This window comes from Nannobrachium achirus (assembly GCF_963921795.1).
Source record: "Nannobrachium achirus genome assembly, chromosome: 5".
Classification (NCBI taxonomy): domain Eukaryota; kingdom Metazoa; phylum Chordata; class Actinopteri; order Myctophiformes; family Myctophidae; genus Nannobrachium; species Nannobrachium achirus.
The window spans coordinates 11241973-11262849 of record NC_137814.1 but is presented as its reverse complement, the minus strand read 5'-3'; the positions used below and the strand labels follow the sequence as shown (position 1 = coordinate 11262849).

General features: G+C 42.6%; 1 protein-coding gene across 1 annotated transcript; it reads left to right on the top strand.

Annotated features, from left to right (window-relative positions):
• Positions 1-584: 584 nt before the first annotated feature.
• On the top strand, positions 585-20195 carry LOC308285798 (noelin-3; the record flags this gene model as incomplete). The annotated part of the gene is made up of 6 exons (XM_080726678.1): positions 585-641; positions 6356-6499; positions 10328-10483; positions 13397-13616; positions 17629-17735; positions 19518-20195. The coding sequence occupies exons 3-6, from the start codon at positions 10337-10339 to the stop codon at positions 20193-20195; spliced, it is 1152 nt and encodes a 383-aa protein (XP_080582804.1). The 5' UTR covers positions 585-641; positions 6356-6499; positions 10328-10336.
• Between the last annotated feature and the right edge of the window lie 682 nt (positions 20196-20877).

Genomic DNA, 20877 nt, shown 5'->3' with positions numbered 1-20877 from the left:
CCCCCCTCTCTCTCTCTCTCTCTCTCGCGCGCGCATATAAACACAGACTGCAGCGCCCGTATGAATGAGGATCCATCCATACGTTGGGTTGGGAGACTGGGAGTTCCCCTCCCTCACTTTATTGTTCTGTAAAACCTTCCAAATAATTATTAACTCCCATGCGCCGCAGAGCAGTCCGTGCGGTGCGGACCGCGGTTCCTCCTATAATGACCAAAAAAACCGAGGCGGATTAATTGAAAACCGCGGGATGATGTCATCATCCGTGAAGAGGTTCTCCCCGAGCGGTGCAGCGCAGCAGCAGCACAATCTCCACCAGGCAGCACGCTGCTCTGCTGAGCTGACTGCTGCCCACAAACTTTTCTCTCCTTGGCTTTGCGTTGCCTGCGTTCCCCCCGCTGCCCACATGTAGCCTCCAACGATGAGCGTGGATCTACCCTCGCTGCTTGTGTGTCACACATCTCACCGACGTTTAGCGGAGGAGACACGGCAACTTGTGTCAAATATTTGGGCGTGAAAAAAAGGTGGGGGAAGCAAGTTTTAGTTGAGGAAGAAAAGGAGAAAAAGAAAGACAGAATGCGGCGCTGTCCGTGGTGCTGAACCCGCTGACGTTTCTCCTCCTGTTCGGATACTGTCCGTCAGCGGTGAGTTTCTGCTGGCTTTTTGACCGTCTTTCTCGTCCTAAAAAAAACCCTCCATTGCATTGCATGCACAGGTGCTTGAGGAGGGAGATGCTGGCAGTGACAAGCGAAGCTATAGGGTGAGATAGTTTAAATATCTCTGTGATATTCTATGCAACGACGGGAACGCGTTAAAGTCAATAATTTGAGATTTGTCTAGCTTATTGTGTCTAATTAGTTATGTCTAATTACCTGAAAAGTCAGTTTAAAAGTCTAATTTTATTTTATTGTTATTATTTTATGAATTGTTTTATTGGACATATTTGTCAAATTCACATAGTTTAGTGGCTACTCCACAACACAATTCAATTAATATTGAGAAAATAATCACATTGTAATATTTGGAATTGGGTGTGGGAATACCACCCACCCACCTCTCATCTGCCGACATCAACCAGATATTGATCTTGGATGACAACCAAGGATCTAATAGCCTAATTCACTTTTAAATGTTGAATGAGTGTTGAATGCTGAATGAGTCTATTTGGTGGTATGGAAGTGGTTTCCCATAATAATGCTATGGAAACTGAAAACTAGGGCTGTCACGATTATGACATTTGACATGACGTTTATTTGTCCCTCAAATAATTGCGATTAACGATTTAATTGTTTTTTGTCAATGACAATTACATTTCAGTTTGGCTTTTTAGGCTTTGAAGTTGCACATGGCAGATATGACACATAACCTAAATATACAGAGAAATTACTGACACTATTTGACAACTTTATACTTAAAAAAAGAACATTGATAGTGGAAATAGCCGATCTACAAGCTCACAACGCGTCGCGATGCGACGCTTTGTGAGCTTGTAGATCTGCTATTTCCACTATTTTTGACTCTTTTTTTTAAATATATGAAAGTTTTTCAACATGGAAACGATTATGACGATTATGAAAAATAACCGCGATTATGTCAAATAATCACGATTTGACGATTATGTAATAATTGTGACAGCCCTACTGAAAACATGCAGCTATCTCTCCATCCAGTATAGCCTACAGTCAATAAGTGACTATAAGGGCCTATAAATATATCCTAGACTACATATCAGGCATATATGAATACTATATCTGTTCTGCTCGGTAGTCTATACCTAAAATGTGTTACTTTGTTTTGTGAGAGTTTTATACCAGCAAACCAAACTAAATTGGAATTTGGGATGATTATGGCAATAATAGGCGGAGATAACCAAGCAATTTGGATCAAAACAACTGTCCAATTTGGGCTACTCGTGTGTGAGCCAGCTAAGCAGCATCCCTTAATTTGCCAGTGTCTTCATTGAGATGCAGTGAGTGCCCTAACTGAGGGGTTTTGCCTTGCTATAATTGAAAGTGCTTTGCGGAATGAAATAGTTTTCTGCTTATTCACAGCCACAGGATGTCATGCAAAGGATGATAGTTGCCTAATATTAGGAGCCCTGGAGCCTATACCACCTTTGAGTCTAAACTCTAAATTGCTGTCTGCAGTGGTGTAAAGTAACTTAGTACATTTACTTAAGTACTGTACTTAAAGGGATATTCCACTTTTAAAAAAACTCTGCCTTGCATGGGTCTTTCTCCCCAGGCTCAGTGCCTCTCCACATATACGCCCATTGTAACTTCAAACTCCATTTTAACCATGATAGATAGATTCATTGAAAACTTCCATTATTTTTTCTGGTGACTCAAACTACCCTCCTGATACGTGAGCAGGCCGTGTTTTTTCTTTTTCGATAATATGTTTCTTTTATTTTTTTAATAATTTTGTTTTGTATTACATTTTTCAAATTTTCCCAAAGAATTATTAAAAATAAATGAAAAGAGTTATTGAGAAAACACGGCCTGCTCACGTATTAGGAGGGTAGTATGAGTCACCAAATAATGGGTGTTTTTAATGAATCTATTATGGTTAAAATGGAGTTTGAAGTTACAATGGGTGTGTATGTGTAGAGGCCCTGAGCCTGGGGGGGCAGATAACATTTACATCAAATATCTACAGTAAATATTGAATGAAGTAAATTAAAAACTGTTCAGGGTGTTCATAAAAGCCTGATTAGATGATAAAGTGACCAAAAGTTTTTTTGAAAGTGGAATATCCCTTTAAGTACACTTTTGAGGTATTTGTACTTCACCTGAGTATTTCCAATTTCCAATACTTTTACTTCTACTCCACTACTTCTCTGATCCAAATACTGTAGCCTACTTTTACTCAACTACAACATTTTAAAAACTCAAAACGCACATTAATCACTTTGGCCCTGTTTTATATCTAGGCTAGCCTATTTGAAAATAGCCGATCTACAATTTGTGGGCTTGTAGATCTGCTATATTTCAAACATTTTGTACTTGTACTGTTGGTAGGATACATTAAGTGCACTTTGATACCAATACCTACGTATGTACTTCTTCTACTCAAGTACATTTTGAATTCCAGTCTTTTACTTGTAACAGAGTATTTCTACATTGCAGTATTGATAGACATTACTTAAAGTAAAACATTTGAGTACTTTTCTTTTTTCTACCACTGGCTGTCTGAAACAACAGAAAGAACCTGTGTCTGCACAAAATCAACTTGCAGAAACTCTTTCCACTGAAGCCTGATGCTTCGTCGGACAACGGTATGAGAGAGACAGAGAGTGAGAGAGAGAGAGAGAGAGAGAGAGAGAGAGAGAGAGAGAGAGAGAGAGAGAGAGAGAGAGAAGAAAGGAACAGAAAAGAAAGCTCACGCCTCACACAATGCTTGCGTGAGCTATTTTCGCTGCGAGACGCCGTCATACGACGGGACATAATCTCAGGCATTGCATTGGAGTCCTTTTTTAGTGTGTGTATCTGAGCGGGTTGGGTTGAGTGACAGATGAGTCTCTGAATGTGATGAAACTGGTGAATTGAGCAGAGAGAGAGAGGACAGGATGTGTGAGTGTGTGCCACTCCAGAGACACAGAGGGGAGAGAGCTTTTTCATTCAGTCAAATGAGGAAAGCTGGCTGCTTCTTTTTTAGGGACTTTTTTCAAAGCACAAGCAATATGAATAAAAGAGCAGTGTGTGTGTGTGTGTGTGTATGTGTGTGTGTGTGTGTGTGTGTGTGTGTGTGTGTGTGTGTGTGTGTGTGTGTGTGTGTGTGTGTGTGTGTGTGCGTGCGTGTGTGCGTGCGTGCGTGCGTGCGTGCGTGCGTGCGTGCGTGCGTGCGTGCGTGCGTGCGTGCGTGCGTGCATGCGCGAGTGCGTGTGTCTGCAATATAGAATGGTCGCTTCCTACCCTATACTAGGCTAAAAGTCAGGAATTCAAAATTGACTTGGGTAAAAGCACAAAAGTAGGCCTATTGGTATCAAAATGTAGGCCTACTTAAAGTAGAAAGTAACCTACTCATTATGCAGAATTAATGTTGCAAATGTATAATAAAACATTACAGTAGGCCTAATTGACTCAAGTAACTTGAGTAAATGTACTTACTTTACACCAGTTTGTGTCTGCATGTGCGTGTGCGTGTGTGTGTGTGTGTGTGTGTGTGTGTGTGTGTGTGCACGTGCGTGCGTGTGTGTGTACTGTGTATGCTTGCGTATGTACGTGCGTGCGTGTGCGTGCATGCGTGTGTGCATGTGCGTGCATGCGTGTGTGCGTGTGATTGCTTCGATGCCATGACAAACAGCTATCATTTGCACTGTAGTGGTGCTGAGGGACTCCGTATGAAAATGCCTCACAATGAACTTCCTGTGCCCTGCTACCGAGCTCTCTCACATTCAAATACTGTCAGGATATGTATGTATGCGTCATTTCACTATTTCAGTTACACTGTTTTAACAGTTTGGTTTGTTTGTGTGCATTCAGAGCTTTAGCATAAAGAAACTATAACAAATAATAAGAACGTAAGAAAAATAGGCCTACTAAAATTGAAACAAAGGTTAACTGAAAAAAAAAAGTTTACTGAAAAACAAAAAAAAAACTTCTCACCTCAAAAAAGCTAAAGTGCTGATTCAGCAAAAAAGAAGCAAAAATAAAAAAGCTAAATAAATCATGACCTGTCATCCGCAAAAAAAAGAAAATCTATTTTGTTCTGACGCCCCTAAAATAGAAGATCTACAAGGCAAGCTCACAACGCGTCTCATCCGCGACACATTGTGAGCGTGTAGATCGGCTATTTTCGGTGCGCGACACACTATACGATGAAGCATACAGTAAATCAGGTTCGAGACAGAATGCGGAGACACATTCCATGACCATGGCTATGCTTAAGATTGGATTCCCCCCCTCCTTTTCTTAAGTGCTGTATTGTGATGCTATCTGCGATATGAAAAAGAAGACTCGCCTCGGTTGCCTAGGTGAGAGGCTGGGAGTCAAGAGCTGAGCTTACTTCCTGGTGTGACATCTGGGTTTCCTCAGATGGGACCTGATCTTTCATCTCTTTAGCAGCAGACAGCACAGCGATGAATGGAATAGGGAAAGGATATCAGCCTTCACTCTCTCTCGCCGTAAGATGACTTTTCTATCCATGCGGGTTTCACTGGCTGGTGGAATTTTCTAAATCCGCATTCACACTGTTTACTACATGGCTAATAGATTTATTTAGGAGAGAGATAACAAAAACTGGCAAACAATAGCTACTGTTGTTATCTGACAATCTCGGGTAGATTATGCTAAGTTACACAGTTAAGATTTAGCTGCATTGACTGGTGGCTGGCATTTATGTTCTACTCTGACTGTAAATCCTAACTGGCATGACTTGGCAAAGGCTGGTGCTATGAGAGACATTTCCATAAAAATAAAGATATTCATCTATTTAATTTGTTTTCTGGTGGCAATACTTTTCTTTTAAACTTTTATATTAACAAAGAATATGAAAACTCCCATGCATAGTATGGAACAAAAGCACTAGAACAAGTACACTCTAGATGCCACTGTGATGATGGGTTGCTTTGTTTTATGAGGCATAATGGAATGGTCTTCATGCTTTACACTGTGGAGAGAGCATATTGAATCTAATGAAAAATGGGGACAGAAGCTCACACAAATCAGATTAGTTTTGTTGCTCACAGTGGAACCCTGCTCACTAGACTCTTCGGTGCGGCACCGCAAGGCAACGCCGGGAGGGAGGGAGGGAGGGAGGGAGGGAGGGAGGGAGGGAGGGGCTGTACGAAGAGGAACCCCAGCATTCAAATTAATTACCAAGGCCAAAACAGTAGTTATTGTTAGGGTAAAGCCACGGGAGACCATTATGCTCTGAGCTGAGGAATATCTTACAGCAAAAGCACTTTGTTCTTCCCATGCTCAGACCTTTTTTTTTACTACTCAGTGAAATTCGTTGGTGTCTGTGCTTTTGGGTGTGTGTGCTTTTGTGTGTGTGTGCTTTTGTGTGTGTGTGTGTGTGTGTGTGTGTGTGTGTGTGTGTGTGTGTGTGTGTGTGTGTGTGTGTGTGTGTGTGTGTGTGTGCGTGCGTGCGTGCGTGCGTGCGTGCGTGCGTGCGTGTGTGTGTTGAGGGGGGAGTCCCTTGAGAAGAAAAGAGAAACATTAACAGCTGTGTGCCAGGATTTTATCGTGGTGATATTATCAACAGTGAATTAAGTTCAACCTGAGTGTGTGTGTGTGTGTGTGTGTGTGTGTGTGTGTGTGTGTGTGTGTGTGTGTGTGTGTGTGTGCGTGCGTGCGTGCGTGCGTGCGTGCGTGCGTGCGTGCGTGCGTGCGTGCGTGCGTGCGTGCGTGTACAGACCATCAGACCAAAGGAAGGGTGGCAGGTGTACAGCTCGGCTCAGGATGCAGATGGTCGCTGTGTCTGCACGGTGGTGGCGCCTGAACAGAACCTCTGCTCCAGAGACGCCAAGGGCAGACAGCTACGGCAGCTCCTGGAGAAGGTGTGTGCGCGTGTGTGCGTGCGTGCACTTGTGCGCGTGTGTGTGTATGCGCGTGTGTGCAGATAGACTGAAGGTCTACTGTATATAACAATAAAATATATATACCAAACAAAAAACTAATAGACTTTGTTGCTAGCCAAGAATAGCCAATCTACAAGCTCACGCGTCACAATGCAACACACTTATGTGCAACTAAGTATACGCCTCGCTTTACTGAACGCAAGTAAGGCAAAGGAAAAAAAAAACATAGACCCTTAGATGAATGTATTCATAGAAAGAAATAGTTCATGGACACCCGCATAAACTCGAATCGCACAGATTCCTATCTTTATTCATGCCTCACTGTTGGTTTTAATCCTCCAGAAAATGGGGTTATGGACCTTGCCAGCGCAATTCCTTTAACTCTGCTCACTTTACATGGATCACATCAGATGAATAGTTCTTTGTGTTGGACTCAAACCCATTCAGCAGAGCATTCACAGCTATATTGTCAAGCTCTAGGTTATAATCCGTCTTAAAACATCTTACAAGTTAAAACTGCAATCCATAAACACCAATTTAACTCATCTAGGCCTATCGTAGATCAGTGATTCTCACCCTGTGGACCGGAGGCCACTTGTGGGCCATTGATTTGATCCACGATCGATTGATTATTAAAATAAAGATGCTCGTGCAAATGCTTTCGAGATGTTCAAGGGTTCAGATGGGTGGTATATTAATGCAATATAACTAACTCAACTGTGGTAGTTGTAGTTGGTCTCTCTACTCTTCTCTTGAAAGATTGAGATATTAAGGTCGGGTAGACAAAAGCTATTATAGCGGCGGCCAGGAGGCCAACCCAGGACCCCTGGATCCGAAGGCACGTACGTTACCAGTCGGCTAAAGAGCCAGGCTTAGGGGGGGGGGGGGGTCCCCAGATGATTAACCTAATGTGCAACCTTGTTTTCTCACTCAACAGTAAACAAACCAACATAATGTCTACAGTAAGTGTATAGACGATATAGGCACATTTCTAAAGTGACAATTTAAGGGCTTTTTAATACCTCTAAAATGGCAAATTAAACATTGGCCAAATTGTCAAATATTAGAGGCAGAAATTGTGAAAATAATAATAATAATAATAAATAGCTTTCACAATAGAACAGTGTTATACTGGGGTGCGTCCCCAGTTAAAATATGTGGGGGTCTGAAAATGTTGAGAACCACTGGTGTAGCCTACAGTCATCCATCCTACCTGGAAGTGCGCTCCAGTCAGCAGCTATAGGCTCCACTGACTGGGAGGACCTCCAAAACCAGGCAGGTAATGTGCTGTCGACTAGTACGCAGCATTAGGTCTGCAACACAGAGGAATGGTGCCTATTTCCTGTACACCACTGCCACCAACATTGTGCGCATACCTGTACACATTGGCTATATTCAGTGTGCGACACATACAATGAAGCATACAGTATGTTACCAGACGGCTAAAGAGCCAGGCTCGCTAGCGAGCGTTAACGCAGCACTGTAATAATAACCCTACACTGTTGCATGAAATTCAAATGGAAACAACATGCTTTTTGCAAACAGTAAGCATTTTGGCACTTGCGCGAGGTAGCTGCGGTCTGAATCCCGGATAGGACTTGAACGTTATGGATTGCAGCTTTAAGATAAGAACAGTCTTCTTTTCAGACCTTCATAAATAGCGTTTGTAAAATGCAGCTACATTATGAGCTTTGAATGGGTTTCACAGTGGCTGCAGCCGATGATGAATCATCTATTCACCATTTGAAGTACACTGCCATAACCTCCCCAGGGTGGTGAAGTGATCACAGGACAACCAGCAGTGCATTAGGTACATGTAGACATACATTATGTATATTATACGCACGTCTACTCTGCAACCCCATTCACCCTGACATGACACAAGATTAGATTAAATTGGACAACCTTAGCTACAGTACCAATGATTATAGTCATAAAAAAAAACAATGTTATAATACTTAACAAGTCTAGGTGAAGTCTTGTACAAAAATTGCATTGAAATAAACTGATTACAGTGCATGGCTAGACCCTCAATTTCAAAATACAAATTCAAATAGGAATCAAAAGTGTTTTGCTCTCCTTTTCTTTTCAGCGGCCATGCATTGTAATATTATAAATAACTCTAGTCTAGAGTAGGCTACTCACTGGAGCTGCTGTCCCATATTTAAATGGCGATTGAGAAAACCTTGCCCTGTATAGGCCAATACAGTTACTACCATGTTGCATGCCAAGGGCTGTTTTCTGTCATTCACTTAGGCCTTTCACACTAATGTACTAAGCTGCCCCAGGGCTTGTGTGAGGCCCATTTCAGCATCCCTCAGACAGAGCCAGGCCCCTGAAAAAGCTTGCACAACATAATGTGCACGTGCCACTTTGCTGGTGGATATGTGTACGTATAATCTATGTGTGTATCTTACAATAAATTTGGGGAATCTCTGTGAGTATTTACTGTATGTATGTATGTATGTATGTAATCCGTGTATCTCGAGAACCTTTCGTCCCACCGGCTTCAAATTCAGCACGCGCGTTCCCCACCGCAGCGGGGAGTGCAGTGCCCGGCCTCGACCGACCCGATATGCGGTTTTCAGGAACCGGGGCAAGTTTGGAATCTCTGTATACGGAGCTGACATCAGAGTTTTCCAGAACCGGAACTGTGTCTGCAACACAGTCAGAGGCAAAGACAGATACAGAGATCTCCATATACGGGCATAAAAGGGGCACAGACAGACAGATACAGAGATCTCCATATATGGGCATAAAATGGACGCAGACAGACAGATATCTCCATATATGGGCATAAATGGACACAGGCAAACAAATGGTTTGCATTAAAGGGCGGGGCATTCATTCCCTATTACATCGTTCCCCGACTAGACGCTTTTAGACACTAAAAACACAGAAATATTGCACAGTAAGGAGTTCTCACCAGCATATAGTAGAAAGCATATACTGTAGATATTGTACTAACTATGTATTTCATATTATACTGTACATAGACAGACAGAGAAAGAAAAAAGAAAGACAGAAAGAAAGCAAGAGTACACAAGGCTGAACTGTACCACACTGCCTTTTGAATCCATAAATGAAGAGAGCTTTTGTTATAAATGAAGAGAGCTTTTGTTATCATATGATGCATCATGCTGCATCATGATGCAAAATGCATCATCATTCATGCTGAAATACTAAAATATCTCAAAACACAGATTGAACACAAAAAATTACTCAGGGTTGTGTTGATCTTGTCCCAAACAACAATGAAATAAGATATGGTTGTCCTATAGGTGAACTGGGCATTTAAGGCTCTATATAGGATTTGATGGGAATTTCACTCAAGCTGTACTGTACGTGTATATATAAATGATCGTTAATAAATAGAGATAGTGAAACTTGGAGAGTCTGTATAAGACAAGTGAATGTCATGTAGTTAACTAATACTGAAACTAATTAAAAAAAAACTAAACTGAAACAAGCAACACCCCTCTGGAAACTAACAAACAGAACTGAACAAAAATAAGAACAAATGGGGGGAAAAAAAGCTAATGAATGATACAAAATGATCACTATTATAACTCTGACCCTCACATAGTCATTACTGCTTGACACCCAGTTCACCTCAATTCAATTTACAAATGAGCAACTGAGACGTGGCAATGGAGGTCAAAGAGAGTTGATTAGTTCTTTTGGAAGTATAGGAGCCTATGGAGGCTAACCGCTGGAAGGCCAAACACAAAGGGGCCTTTTAATCACGGTGGCGGGCTGGAAAAAAATCAATGCCACACTGTTTTCATTCCCGTTCCTTCTCAAAAGGTGCAGAACATGTCGCAGTCGATCGAGGTGCTGAATCTGCGGACGCAGAGGGACTTCCAGTACATCATGAGGATGGAGAACCAAATCAAAGGGCTGAGGTCCAAGTTCAGGCAGATCGAGTCGGATAGGAAGACGGTCGTCAACAAGAACTTTCAGGTACTGCACAGATGTGCCATTGGCAAGACAGTAGATTTTCAGGGGATTTGAAGAACATTGAGCTTGTAGATCAGCTATTTTTACTATTTTTATGACCTTCTCTGACTTTGAAGTTAAAATCCACCTACAAAGGTGGATTCTGCTTGTCAGTGGGAATGGAGTGGTTTCTTTGCCATTTGCAAGTTTCTGTGAAATTACGCTCCATTCTCCATAAACATTACAAAGGCAAAACAGGGAAAGAAACCTTTGGAAAAAATGCATTTTCAGGACATTTTCAGGAAAAGAGCAGTAAATACGGAAGCGTTGAAACGGCACATCTGTATGTGATTTATATGCGCAAAACTGTTCGTTTTGTATTTATCATTTTTAAAATTATTTAAACTAGTGAAAATAGCCGATTTACAAGCACACAACGCCTCGCACCGCGAGGCCATGTGTACTTTCTAGATCTGCTAAAATCGTCATGTAAATTATGATTAAATGTAATTGCATTGCATATTTAAATGTATATACGTGCTTTTCTGCTGTTGGCTATCCATCACGTCATTCACAAGGGTGACTAGATGTCCCAAAAATACTAGCGTATTTTTTTGTGTAATTACAGTGGTCTTCTTTGAGAAAATGATGTATAAAAACACAACAGGCTATAATCATGACAAAACAAAGTGGTCAGTTGTGCATTGTTGCTCTCTGCTGTTTGTGTGACAACATGAACATTCAGGTCGGTCACAAATAGTTGTATTCCTGTTTGAAAGTGATTTTCATGTTGTGTTGGAAGTAGAATGATAACTCACAGCCACTGCGCCTGCGGTAGAGCGGGCCGGGTCGGGCATCAATGAAGCCGTCACGATGCAGAGCAACGCAACGCTCGCGGTGGAGCCCTGGCATAAATACAACTTAAATTCAGACCTGAGTGACCTGGAGCTGGAAGATTGGTCCAAGCGCTTCTACAAGCTCACAATACGTTGCGTTGCAAAGCGTTGCGAGCTTGTAAAATGGAAAATTATGCCATTTGATGTACAACAAATTATGTCACATTTAAAGGTCATAGCTTTTAAAAAGGTTTGGAATTGAAGAACCTGCACACTGTCTTCACTCACTCAATAAACACATTTTTATTATTAAAAAGGCAACTTTTCGGTCAAGGACCTTTCTTGGGCATCTGACGCCTCAGGAAGGTCTTTGACTGAAATGTTGCCTTTATAATCATAAAAAGTTGTCTTTACTGAACAACTGAAGATGGTGTGCGGGTTTCTTCCTTTTCATACTGCTAACGTCTGCTTCACCAATGCAGCTGTCCCTTAGCTGAAAATCAGTTGTGCAAAAGACTTGTTTAAGTTTACATAAAGGGCTGTGGGATAAAAGCACTGACGAATTAGAAACGGGACTGAAGTGTGTGATAAGCTCTCCTGTCTGATGGTACTTGTGAAATTAGATCAATGCAGGTTTGCAGTGGCAACGGTACCACAGTCTCTCAGAAACCTGAGATATGTAGTTGAAGCTGACTTATTTCATTACCCGTAGATGAATACTTTTACGTTATTAGTTCACTTTCCTTCTTATCTACTACTACAGCCACAGCCTGGGGGAGTAGTTGCAGGCACACGTACGCATGCATTCACGCATGCAAACAAGCACACGCACGCACGCAAACAGACAAGCACGCACGCACGAGCACAGACACACACATGCATTGCACACACTCACACATTTGGATGCTACCCAGTTCTTCCACAGACTTGTAGCATGTTGGCATTGGAGAGGTTTGTGGTTCACTGCCTTGCTCAGAAAAAGAAAGACAACACGCACATCCCAGACCTACTAGGTTGAGTTATCAAAATAATCCGCACACCAGTGTATTCCCGTTTACAAAGTTTATTAGCTGGTAACATTTCTGCAAGGCTCTTCCGAACAGACCTAAGGTGTGGTGACCTGACCATGACAGGCTGATGTGCCTGCGTCTAGAGTTATTGTTAAGGTCTGAAGAAGAGAGGTTGGATCGAAACGGTTGCTTTTGTTAGCTGCTGCGGGAGGGACGATTGTCACTCATTTACTTCTATGGACATCCAAACTAGTCACCTTCCAGTTGCTAAGCTGCTTCTCCAACCTCAGGGTTGTAATGCCAACTCCTACTCTATTCGCCGCTATTTTTAGATTTGCTAGCGGTGGGGTTTCTCTCAGTGGTCGCTCTGTTGGTCGGTCCGACAGACGGAATGTTTGCCCGTCCGTCTTCTGCCAAAACCTTTAGTCCTAAACAACATACACATCTCAAAAACTACTAGCTGGGCAGGCATAGGCATGGTGTTTTTGCTGTGTAGCCTGTCTTCACAGACCCCAGACAATGATGGCCTCTCCTGATTTTGATCACACCTTAGGTCAAAATCTCCATTTTGCGCAAACCCAGATTCGAATGGGCAAATTCCCATGAATATTATTAAAGTGCTCAGCAATGATGAACCCTACTGATTTTGGTGACCCCATGCCTTTCCTCTGTGCTATACCCTTAGGCCAAAACCTTCCACTATTTATTTACACATGTATTATCTCCAATGGCAGAGTGCCATGAAACTAGCTGAACGTATTCAAGCTCCCTTGAGGATGAAGCATAACTATTTGAGTAACCCATGCATGACCTATCCTCTAGCAAGACCCACGGACCAAAATATCAACTCCTCACACAAGATATTTAGGATGAACCTTACTGATTTGGGAGATTCGACAGCTTTTCCTCTAACAGCACCTTTCAGAAAATGTCCAGTTGGATGTAAAGTGTAGCATGGACCCTACGGGCTGCTAGTTGGGCTTTTAGACTGTCTTGTTTTAAAGGAGAGTGGGCGGGCTACTTCCATTTCTGTTTTTCTTCACTAAGGGGAAAGAAAGTGAGAATCTCTGTTCCTCTTGGTCCACCCCCAGGAGCTGCAAGGAAAGATGGAGGCATTGCAGCCTCTCATCCCAGTGCTAGAGCAGTACAAGACGGATGCCAAGCTCATTGAACAGTTCAAGGAGGAGATCAGGAACCTGTCTGCCATCCTGCTGGGCATCCAGGAGGAGATGGGAGCGTACGACTATGAGGAACTCCAACAGAGGGTCTTCAACTTGGAGAACCGGCTTCGCAACTGCATGAGCAAACTCAGTAAGTACAGTAGGGATGAGATGAGTTGAGAAGACATGAGCTGAAATGAATGAATAAAACAAACAAGATAAATGATATACTCTATCATCCCTAAGGTGAAATTCTCATTATAGAGTAGCTGTAAATGATAGTGTACTGTAGATCACTGGTTCTCATTATAGAGTAGCTGTAAATGATAGTGTACTGTAGATCACTGGTTCTCATTATAGAGTAGCTGTAAATGATAGTGTACTGTAGATCACTGGTTCTCATTATAGAGTAGCTGTAAATGATAGTGTACTGTAGATCACTGGTTCTCATTATAGAGTAGCTGTAAATGATAGTGTACTGTAGATCACTGGTTCTCATTATAGAGTAGCTGTAAATGATAGTGTACTGTAGATCACTGGTTCTCATTATAGAGTAGCTGTAAATGATAGTGTACTGTAGATCACTGGTTCTCATTATATAGTAGCTGTAAATGATAGTGTACTGTAGATCACTGGTTCTCATTATAGAGTAGCTGTAAATGATAGTGTACTGTAGATCACTGGTTCTCATTATAGAGTAGCTGTAAATGATAGTGTACTGTAGATCACTGGTTCTCATTATAGAGTAGCTGTAAATGATAGTGTACTGTAGATCACTGGTTCTCATTATAGAGTAGCTGTAAATGATAGTGTACTGTAGATCACTGGTTCTCATTATAGAGTAGCTGTAAATGATAGTGTACTGTAGATCACTGGTTCTCATTATAGAGTAGCTGTAAATGATAGTGTACTGTAGATCACTGGTTCTCATTATAGAGTAGCTGTAAATGATAGTGTACTGTAGATCACTGGTTCTCATTATAGAGTAGCTGTAAATGATAGTGTACTGTAGATCACTGGTTCTCATTATAGAGTAGCTGTAAATGATAGTGTACTGTAGATCACTGGTTCTCATTATAGAGTAGCTGTAAATGATAGTGTACTGTAGATCACTGGTTCTCATTATAGAGTAGCTGTAAATGATAGTGTACTGTAGATCACTGGTTCTCATTATAGAGTAGCTGTAAATGATAGTGTACTGTAGATCACTGGTTCTCATTATAGAGTAGCTGTAAATGATAGTGTACTGTAGATCACTGGTTCTCATTATAGAGTAGCTGTAAATGATAGTGTACTGTAGATCACTGGTTCTCATTATAGAGTAGCTGTAAATGATAGTGTACTGTAGATCACTGGTTCTCAAACTGTTTTGGTTGCAGTACCCCTTTCCCCTAACTACAGCATTTTGCTTATAAAATGTACATCAAAAGTCCAGTTCCAATGCCAATATGTTCAAAATAAAACAGCATAATGGCAAATAAACATTGCTTTCTATTCAATAACAGTTGTACTAGTCAAGGTATTGATGTAATTTAGTCTAACAATTTACACATGAGAAGGTTCACACAAAGACTGTCAATGTTTTGTCACTACCCATAACTGTAAAATACATATTCCCATTTTATCCTGTACCCCCTGCAGTACCCCCGGGTACCCATAGGGGTACACGTAACTCCATTTGAGAAACACTGCTGTAGATGATAGAAGTGAGTGTTTGACACATCGAATGTCGGGTGGTGTAGTTGTATTTGTCCCACTGTATGCCCTTCTCCTAAAAAGGTGATTTTTAGTTGCTCGTCGGTGTCGCATACTGAAAATAGTATTATGGCGTCATGCTTGCGTTCTGAGCTTGTAAATCGGCTATTTTGGGTGCTTCAGCAAACATGGTATTCCCCAGTCCGCCATCCTGAGTATGATGGAGGAGCAAATCAGTCACATTGTGAATATGATCGGTTGTAAGTCACTGTGAATGAAAAGCATCAGCTTAATGCCTAAAATGTAAACAAGGATTGAATCGATATCTGGCTTGGGAATTGAGCTGAATTGTTTAGTATTCATTATTCGTAAGGCTGGCCTCATTTTAGAACCTGGCTAAAAACAGCTGTGGAAGAACTTCATGAATACTTTATGAGGAAAGCTTGATGCGATTTATCTTAAATGTGATTTTGTCCACATAAAATGCTTGTGGAAGCGTCACAAAGATTAATCAAGTGCACCTCAACGTTTTCAAATAATATGAACCATAAGATTCTATATATTTTCACCCCATCCTGACAGATGGTGAGCAGGCATTAGTTGTATAGTCAAGAGTCAGTTTCTCAAGTTGTTTTCTTCTTTTCCTTCGGCAGCATGTCTGTAATCGCAGAAATAACGCTGACTTTGATATTGATTCTGACCAGATGTTCAACACAAACCATCCAGCAGTTTGAAGCATCTTTTCCACCTATGGGTTGTGAGCCCATCCCTATTAGTGCCAAAACCGGACAATTTCTTTATTTTTTTTCAATCCAATCCAATATTTTTTTTGCTATTTTACTTACCCTGAGCTGCTTGTAGAGACGTGGGTGGTCCTGGCTCGTCCTACGCTTTCCAACGAGCCATTCTACGTGTTCCGACGATTTATTCCATTGAAAATGGTTTAGAATAAAGTTTAGAGCCCCCCAAAAAAACTCAATCTATGCTGGTGGCGGCGCAACGTATCCGGGGTGCCGATACCGAACTAGTTTAGTTTTTTTTAATAAAATGAATTAAATAATCGGAGGCCTCACCGAAGCCTGGCTCTAAATTTTCATCCAGGCCGCCGACCGCGATCTCTTTCCACCGGCCCGTAATCGGGTAACGCCGCCGCATCGCGCCGCCTAATCCAATACACTCTCACATCTTTGAAGCCCACTCTGAACTGTGTTCTTATGGAAGCGAAAAAGTTTTTTTCGGGCTTCTAAAATGAGTGATAGCCAATAGCCATCTTGTAGCGCTCTTCATCCGGGTCATTTTCATTCCACTGGTCAACGTGAAATGAAAACCCACTGCTGCGTGGGTCCCTGTATGTTACAGCAGTGGTCTATGGGACTATCTCTGGCACTTTGGCGCCCTCTTGTGGCCTTGGCACGCATCGAGTTAACAGCACTTTGGCCATGTTCACACACACCCAAATCAGATTTTTGTATTATGAGAAAATGGGCCCCTGGCACCGAAACGCAAACGGTGTCATTGTTATTGGCTTTACGCTCCTTGTGTGTCAGTGGGCTCATTCTTTCATGTCGGGGGCTGGCGGTGTCAAGTCGATGACAATAGCCATCCTGGAAGCTATAAAATGCACCGCATTGTGACACAAATGTAATCTGATTATTTGCAAATAACAGCGACCGTCCTAAAGATTATATTCGAGGAACAAATCAGATTTGGTTGCAGTGTGAACAAAGCCCTAGGCTTCAAATCTGGATAGGCCAGCCGGATTGGATTTGGTCTGCCAGTCACTCTGAACGTGACAGTGCCATAATGTTGTCTGTTCTTGGAGCATTCACAGGGGCGTCACTAGGGGTAGGAAAGTGGGACTGAGTTACTAGGGCCCAAGGTGGTGAAGGGGCCTTAATTATTTTATACTTTAGCTATTGAGAAATAGCAGATATACAAGCTCACAGCGCGGCACCGAGTGCCGCGCTGCGAGCTTGTAGATCTGCTATTTTTGAAAAGTCGTGAAAATGTGTGCAAATCTTTGAATAATTATATGTATTTTTTAAGCGGACATTTGTAACTCAAATTTTGCTTCTGGGGGGTCCCTGGAAGTCTGGAACTCAATATTTTGAGATGGGGTTCCGTGGCCAAATACATATCATTTTGGGGGTCCTTCACATGAAAAGGTTTGAGTCCACTGACATAGAAACATAGATTTTAAAAAAAAACACTCAGAAGGATTTGAAATATTCAAAGATTTTCATGATTTTTCAAAAATAGCAGATCTACAAGCTCGCAGCGCGGCACTCGGTGCCGCGCTGTGAGCTTGTACATCTGCTATTTTTCAATAGTTAAAGCACAGGGCCCCCACAGTGAATCCTTGTACCCAGGGCCCCGAATTTGGTGCGACGCCCCTGAGCATTCAAACGGGTTGCTGCACTGTGTGTAGTGTGTACTGTATGTGACCCGAGTGTGTGATGTGTTTCTAGCCTGTGGCAAGTTAATGAAGATCACTGGGCCGGTGACAGTGAAGACTTCAGGGACCCGCTTTGGAGCCTGGATGACTGATCCACAAGCCTCTGCCAAAAACAATAGGGTCAGTTGAGATACTCATTACAATTTGTTTGCTAGGCTCTTTTCTGTTCAATAATGAATGTGTGTACAACTGCTGACCTCCTGTCTTCAGAGGCGGGTCTAGACAAATTATAAATTAATGTCTCTTGTACTCCATAATACCTTTACTTAGTTGTCACTTTTATTAACATTTTACTGCCTAGAACTGGCTTGTATGTATGCATGTCCTGCACCAGTCATGTCACCACACTAGTTGGCACTCAGCCAGCATGCCCACGTGGGTCCCATACGGTTTCACGGTTAGCTTAACTATATGGGTCCCAAGTGGGCAATGTCAGCTGGATCAACATGGGTCCCACCTGGTTTTGCCCATTTGGGCTTTAAGTGGGTTCTACCTAGGCCTTAGGTGGGCCCCATCTAGGCAATTTTATGTTTTCTGCTAGTGACAAGGCGCCAATGATGGCTGTGTCAATCTGTCTGTCTATCCAAAATATAGCTCCCAAAAAGCATAGCTCAAACAGATTGCTGGTTTGCCATGGCATCTTCTTTGCATCTTCATGAACCCCAGGGGATGGCCAGTTCTGATTTTTGTAACTCCATTGCCTTTCATTTAGTACCATGCACCATTAACACTTTGCCGTCCGAAATAGAATGGTGGTTGGTAGATTAGCCGTGAAATTTCTATTATTGTATTGTGATCTGAGACATAATATTATGTTTATAAACATGAGCCCGCCGCCCCTCCTTCTTGGACAGCGCCGTTGTTTTTTCTTTTTTTTTTTCCCCCAGGTCATTAGCTCACCGTGATTTTCTCGATCTCCGTTGGGATAGAATGGGGGTTTTGGCCGATCATCGATCTCCCTGTGCGTTTCGCGTGCGCAATCCGTTCACGTAAATGTCCCCGCAAATAATCCATGTGTGACTCAAGAACAGAACTGAAAATTTTCGCTAGCATAGCCCCAAGCATGGCTGCAGTAGGAGCACTAGTGTACAGACAGCAAACGGATGGCTGGGAGTAGCCTTGGAGAAGGAAAGGAGCTGACGTCACCTCTGCTTCATGTCAGACCGTGCATGAGCTATCAATGCACGAGTGGTGACTAGGGAAGGTTAGACGATCGCCGATTTTCGGATCAAAATCATTTATTCCGGTTTTAATGACAAAGTCCGGGAAAGTACGGCGTGGCTGAGACTCCTTGCTGGGATGTGCGATATACTACGGTTTTAACATTAAGGGGCTCCCCGTGGCTTACAAAGGGTTAATATAGGCCGTAATTTCCACTTGCATTAATTTCCCACACACAATATTTTGAACTAGCTTTATTGCCATGGTATTTGCTGTCAGGGGATTTCAAAGTTTGCCCCAACGCAGGAAGACGGGCACAAAAACATGAAATGGCTGCAGAGCTTTACTTCTTGTACTCACAAATAACAGTTATCAGAACAGGCACTTGAACAGGTAAAGAAAACAGAGCATCTGACAAACACTCAGTGAAACAAACATAGGCTACACAGGGAAATAACTACACACAAGTGCAACTCACCAACCAAACACAGGATAGGGCTGGGGCTAAGGACACAGGTGAACAAGGTGAAGCATAATCACAGGGTGTATGAGACATGACAGGCAACAACAATAAGGTCAGACAGGAAACACTCAAACATAACTACAGAAGAAAATACCATAAACACAAGAACACACTACAAAATAAGATACAGAAATACACTTCAAAATAAGTCACAGAAATGCAGTCATGCCCTTTTCTAACATGCAACGTATTACATTTGCACTTTGCCGCACGTCCAGGTCTGGTACATGGACAGCTACACCAACAACCGGATCGTCAAAGAGTTCAAGTCCATTGCAGACTTTGTGGCGGGCGCGGAGTCCAGGACCTACAACCTGCCGTTCAAGTGGGCCGGCACCAACCACGTGGTGTACAACGGCTCGCTGTACTACAACAAGATGCAGAGCAACATCGTGGTGCGCTACAGCTTCGAGACGGGCCGCGTGGTCACCCAGCGGGCGCTGGAGTCCGCCGGCTTCCACAACGTCTACCCGTACACCTGGGGCGGCTTCTCCGACATCGACCTGATGGCGGACGAGCTGGGCCTGTGGGCCGTGTACGCCACCAACCAGAACGCGGGCAACATCGTGGTCAGCCGGCTCAACCCGGACACGCTGCAGATCCTGGAGACCTGGAACACCGAGTACTCCAAGAGGAACGCCGGCGAGTCGTTCATGATCTGCGGCACGCTCTACATCACCAACTCCCACCTGACGGGCGCCAAGGTGTACTACGCCTACTCCACCAAGACGTCCTCGTACGAGTACACGGACATCCCCTTCCACAACCAGTACTTCCACATGTCCATGCTGGACTACAACGCCCGGGACCGCGCCCTGTACGGCTGGAACAACGGCCACCAGGTGCTGTTCAACGTCACCCTGTTCCACATCATCAAGACCGAGGACGACTCCTGAAGAACAAGAGGAGATTACAGTAGGCTGTGTACTGTATTATGTGCCCGCTCGGGGGTGGAAAAAACAGATACATGGTCGGTTGGAGGATGATTTATTTGGTTTGTTTTTGTTGTAATCCTGCACTTATTGATTTGGAGCAGTGGAGAGAAATAACGTTTCCACGGAGAAGGCCAAACAAAACAAAAATCTGTGGTCTGTGGAGTTTTTTTTATCCACTATGATGCACTTTGCTTATTTATTTATTTATTTATTTGCCCATTAATGTATTATCTTGTTACTTTGATTGTTTGTGTATTTCCTTAGTCCTTAATTCAATTTAAGTAATTTATTTGATTTTAATTTAAACCTAGTTACCTGAATTGTTGTGTTTCTTATGTTTTAATGAGTATACCATTAATGTAATTGATGCACTCTCACTTTAATCATTTTTTTAATTCCTTCGCCCCTTGTTCTCTCTTTGTTTTCACTCCTTTCATAGTTTATTCATATGCTAATATCCCCCCCCCCCCCCACACACACACACACACACACACACGCACACACACACTTTATTTAGCATAATTATTATTTTTTTCTTTTCTTTTATGTTGGGGAAAAAAAACTGTTTTGCACTTGACCTTGTACGATACAAAGAGAAGATGTACCTGTACAGTAAGTTTGCTTTTTTTTGTATCTACAGCTC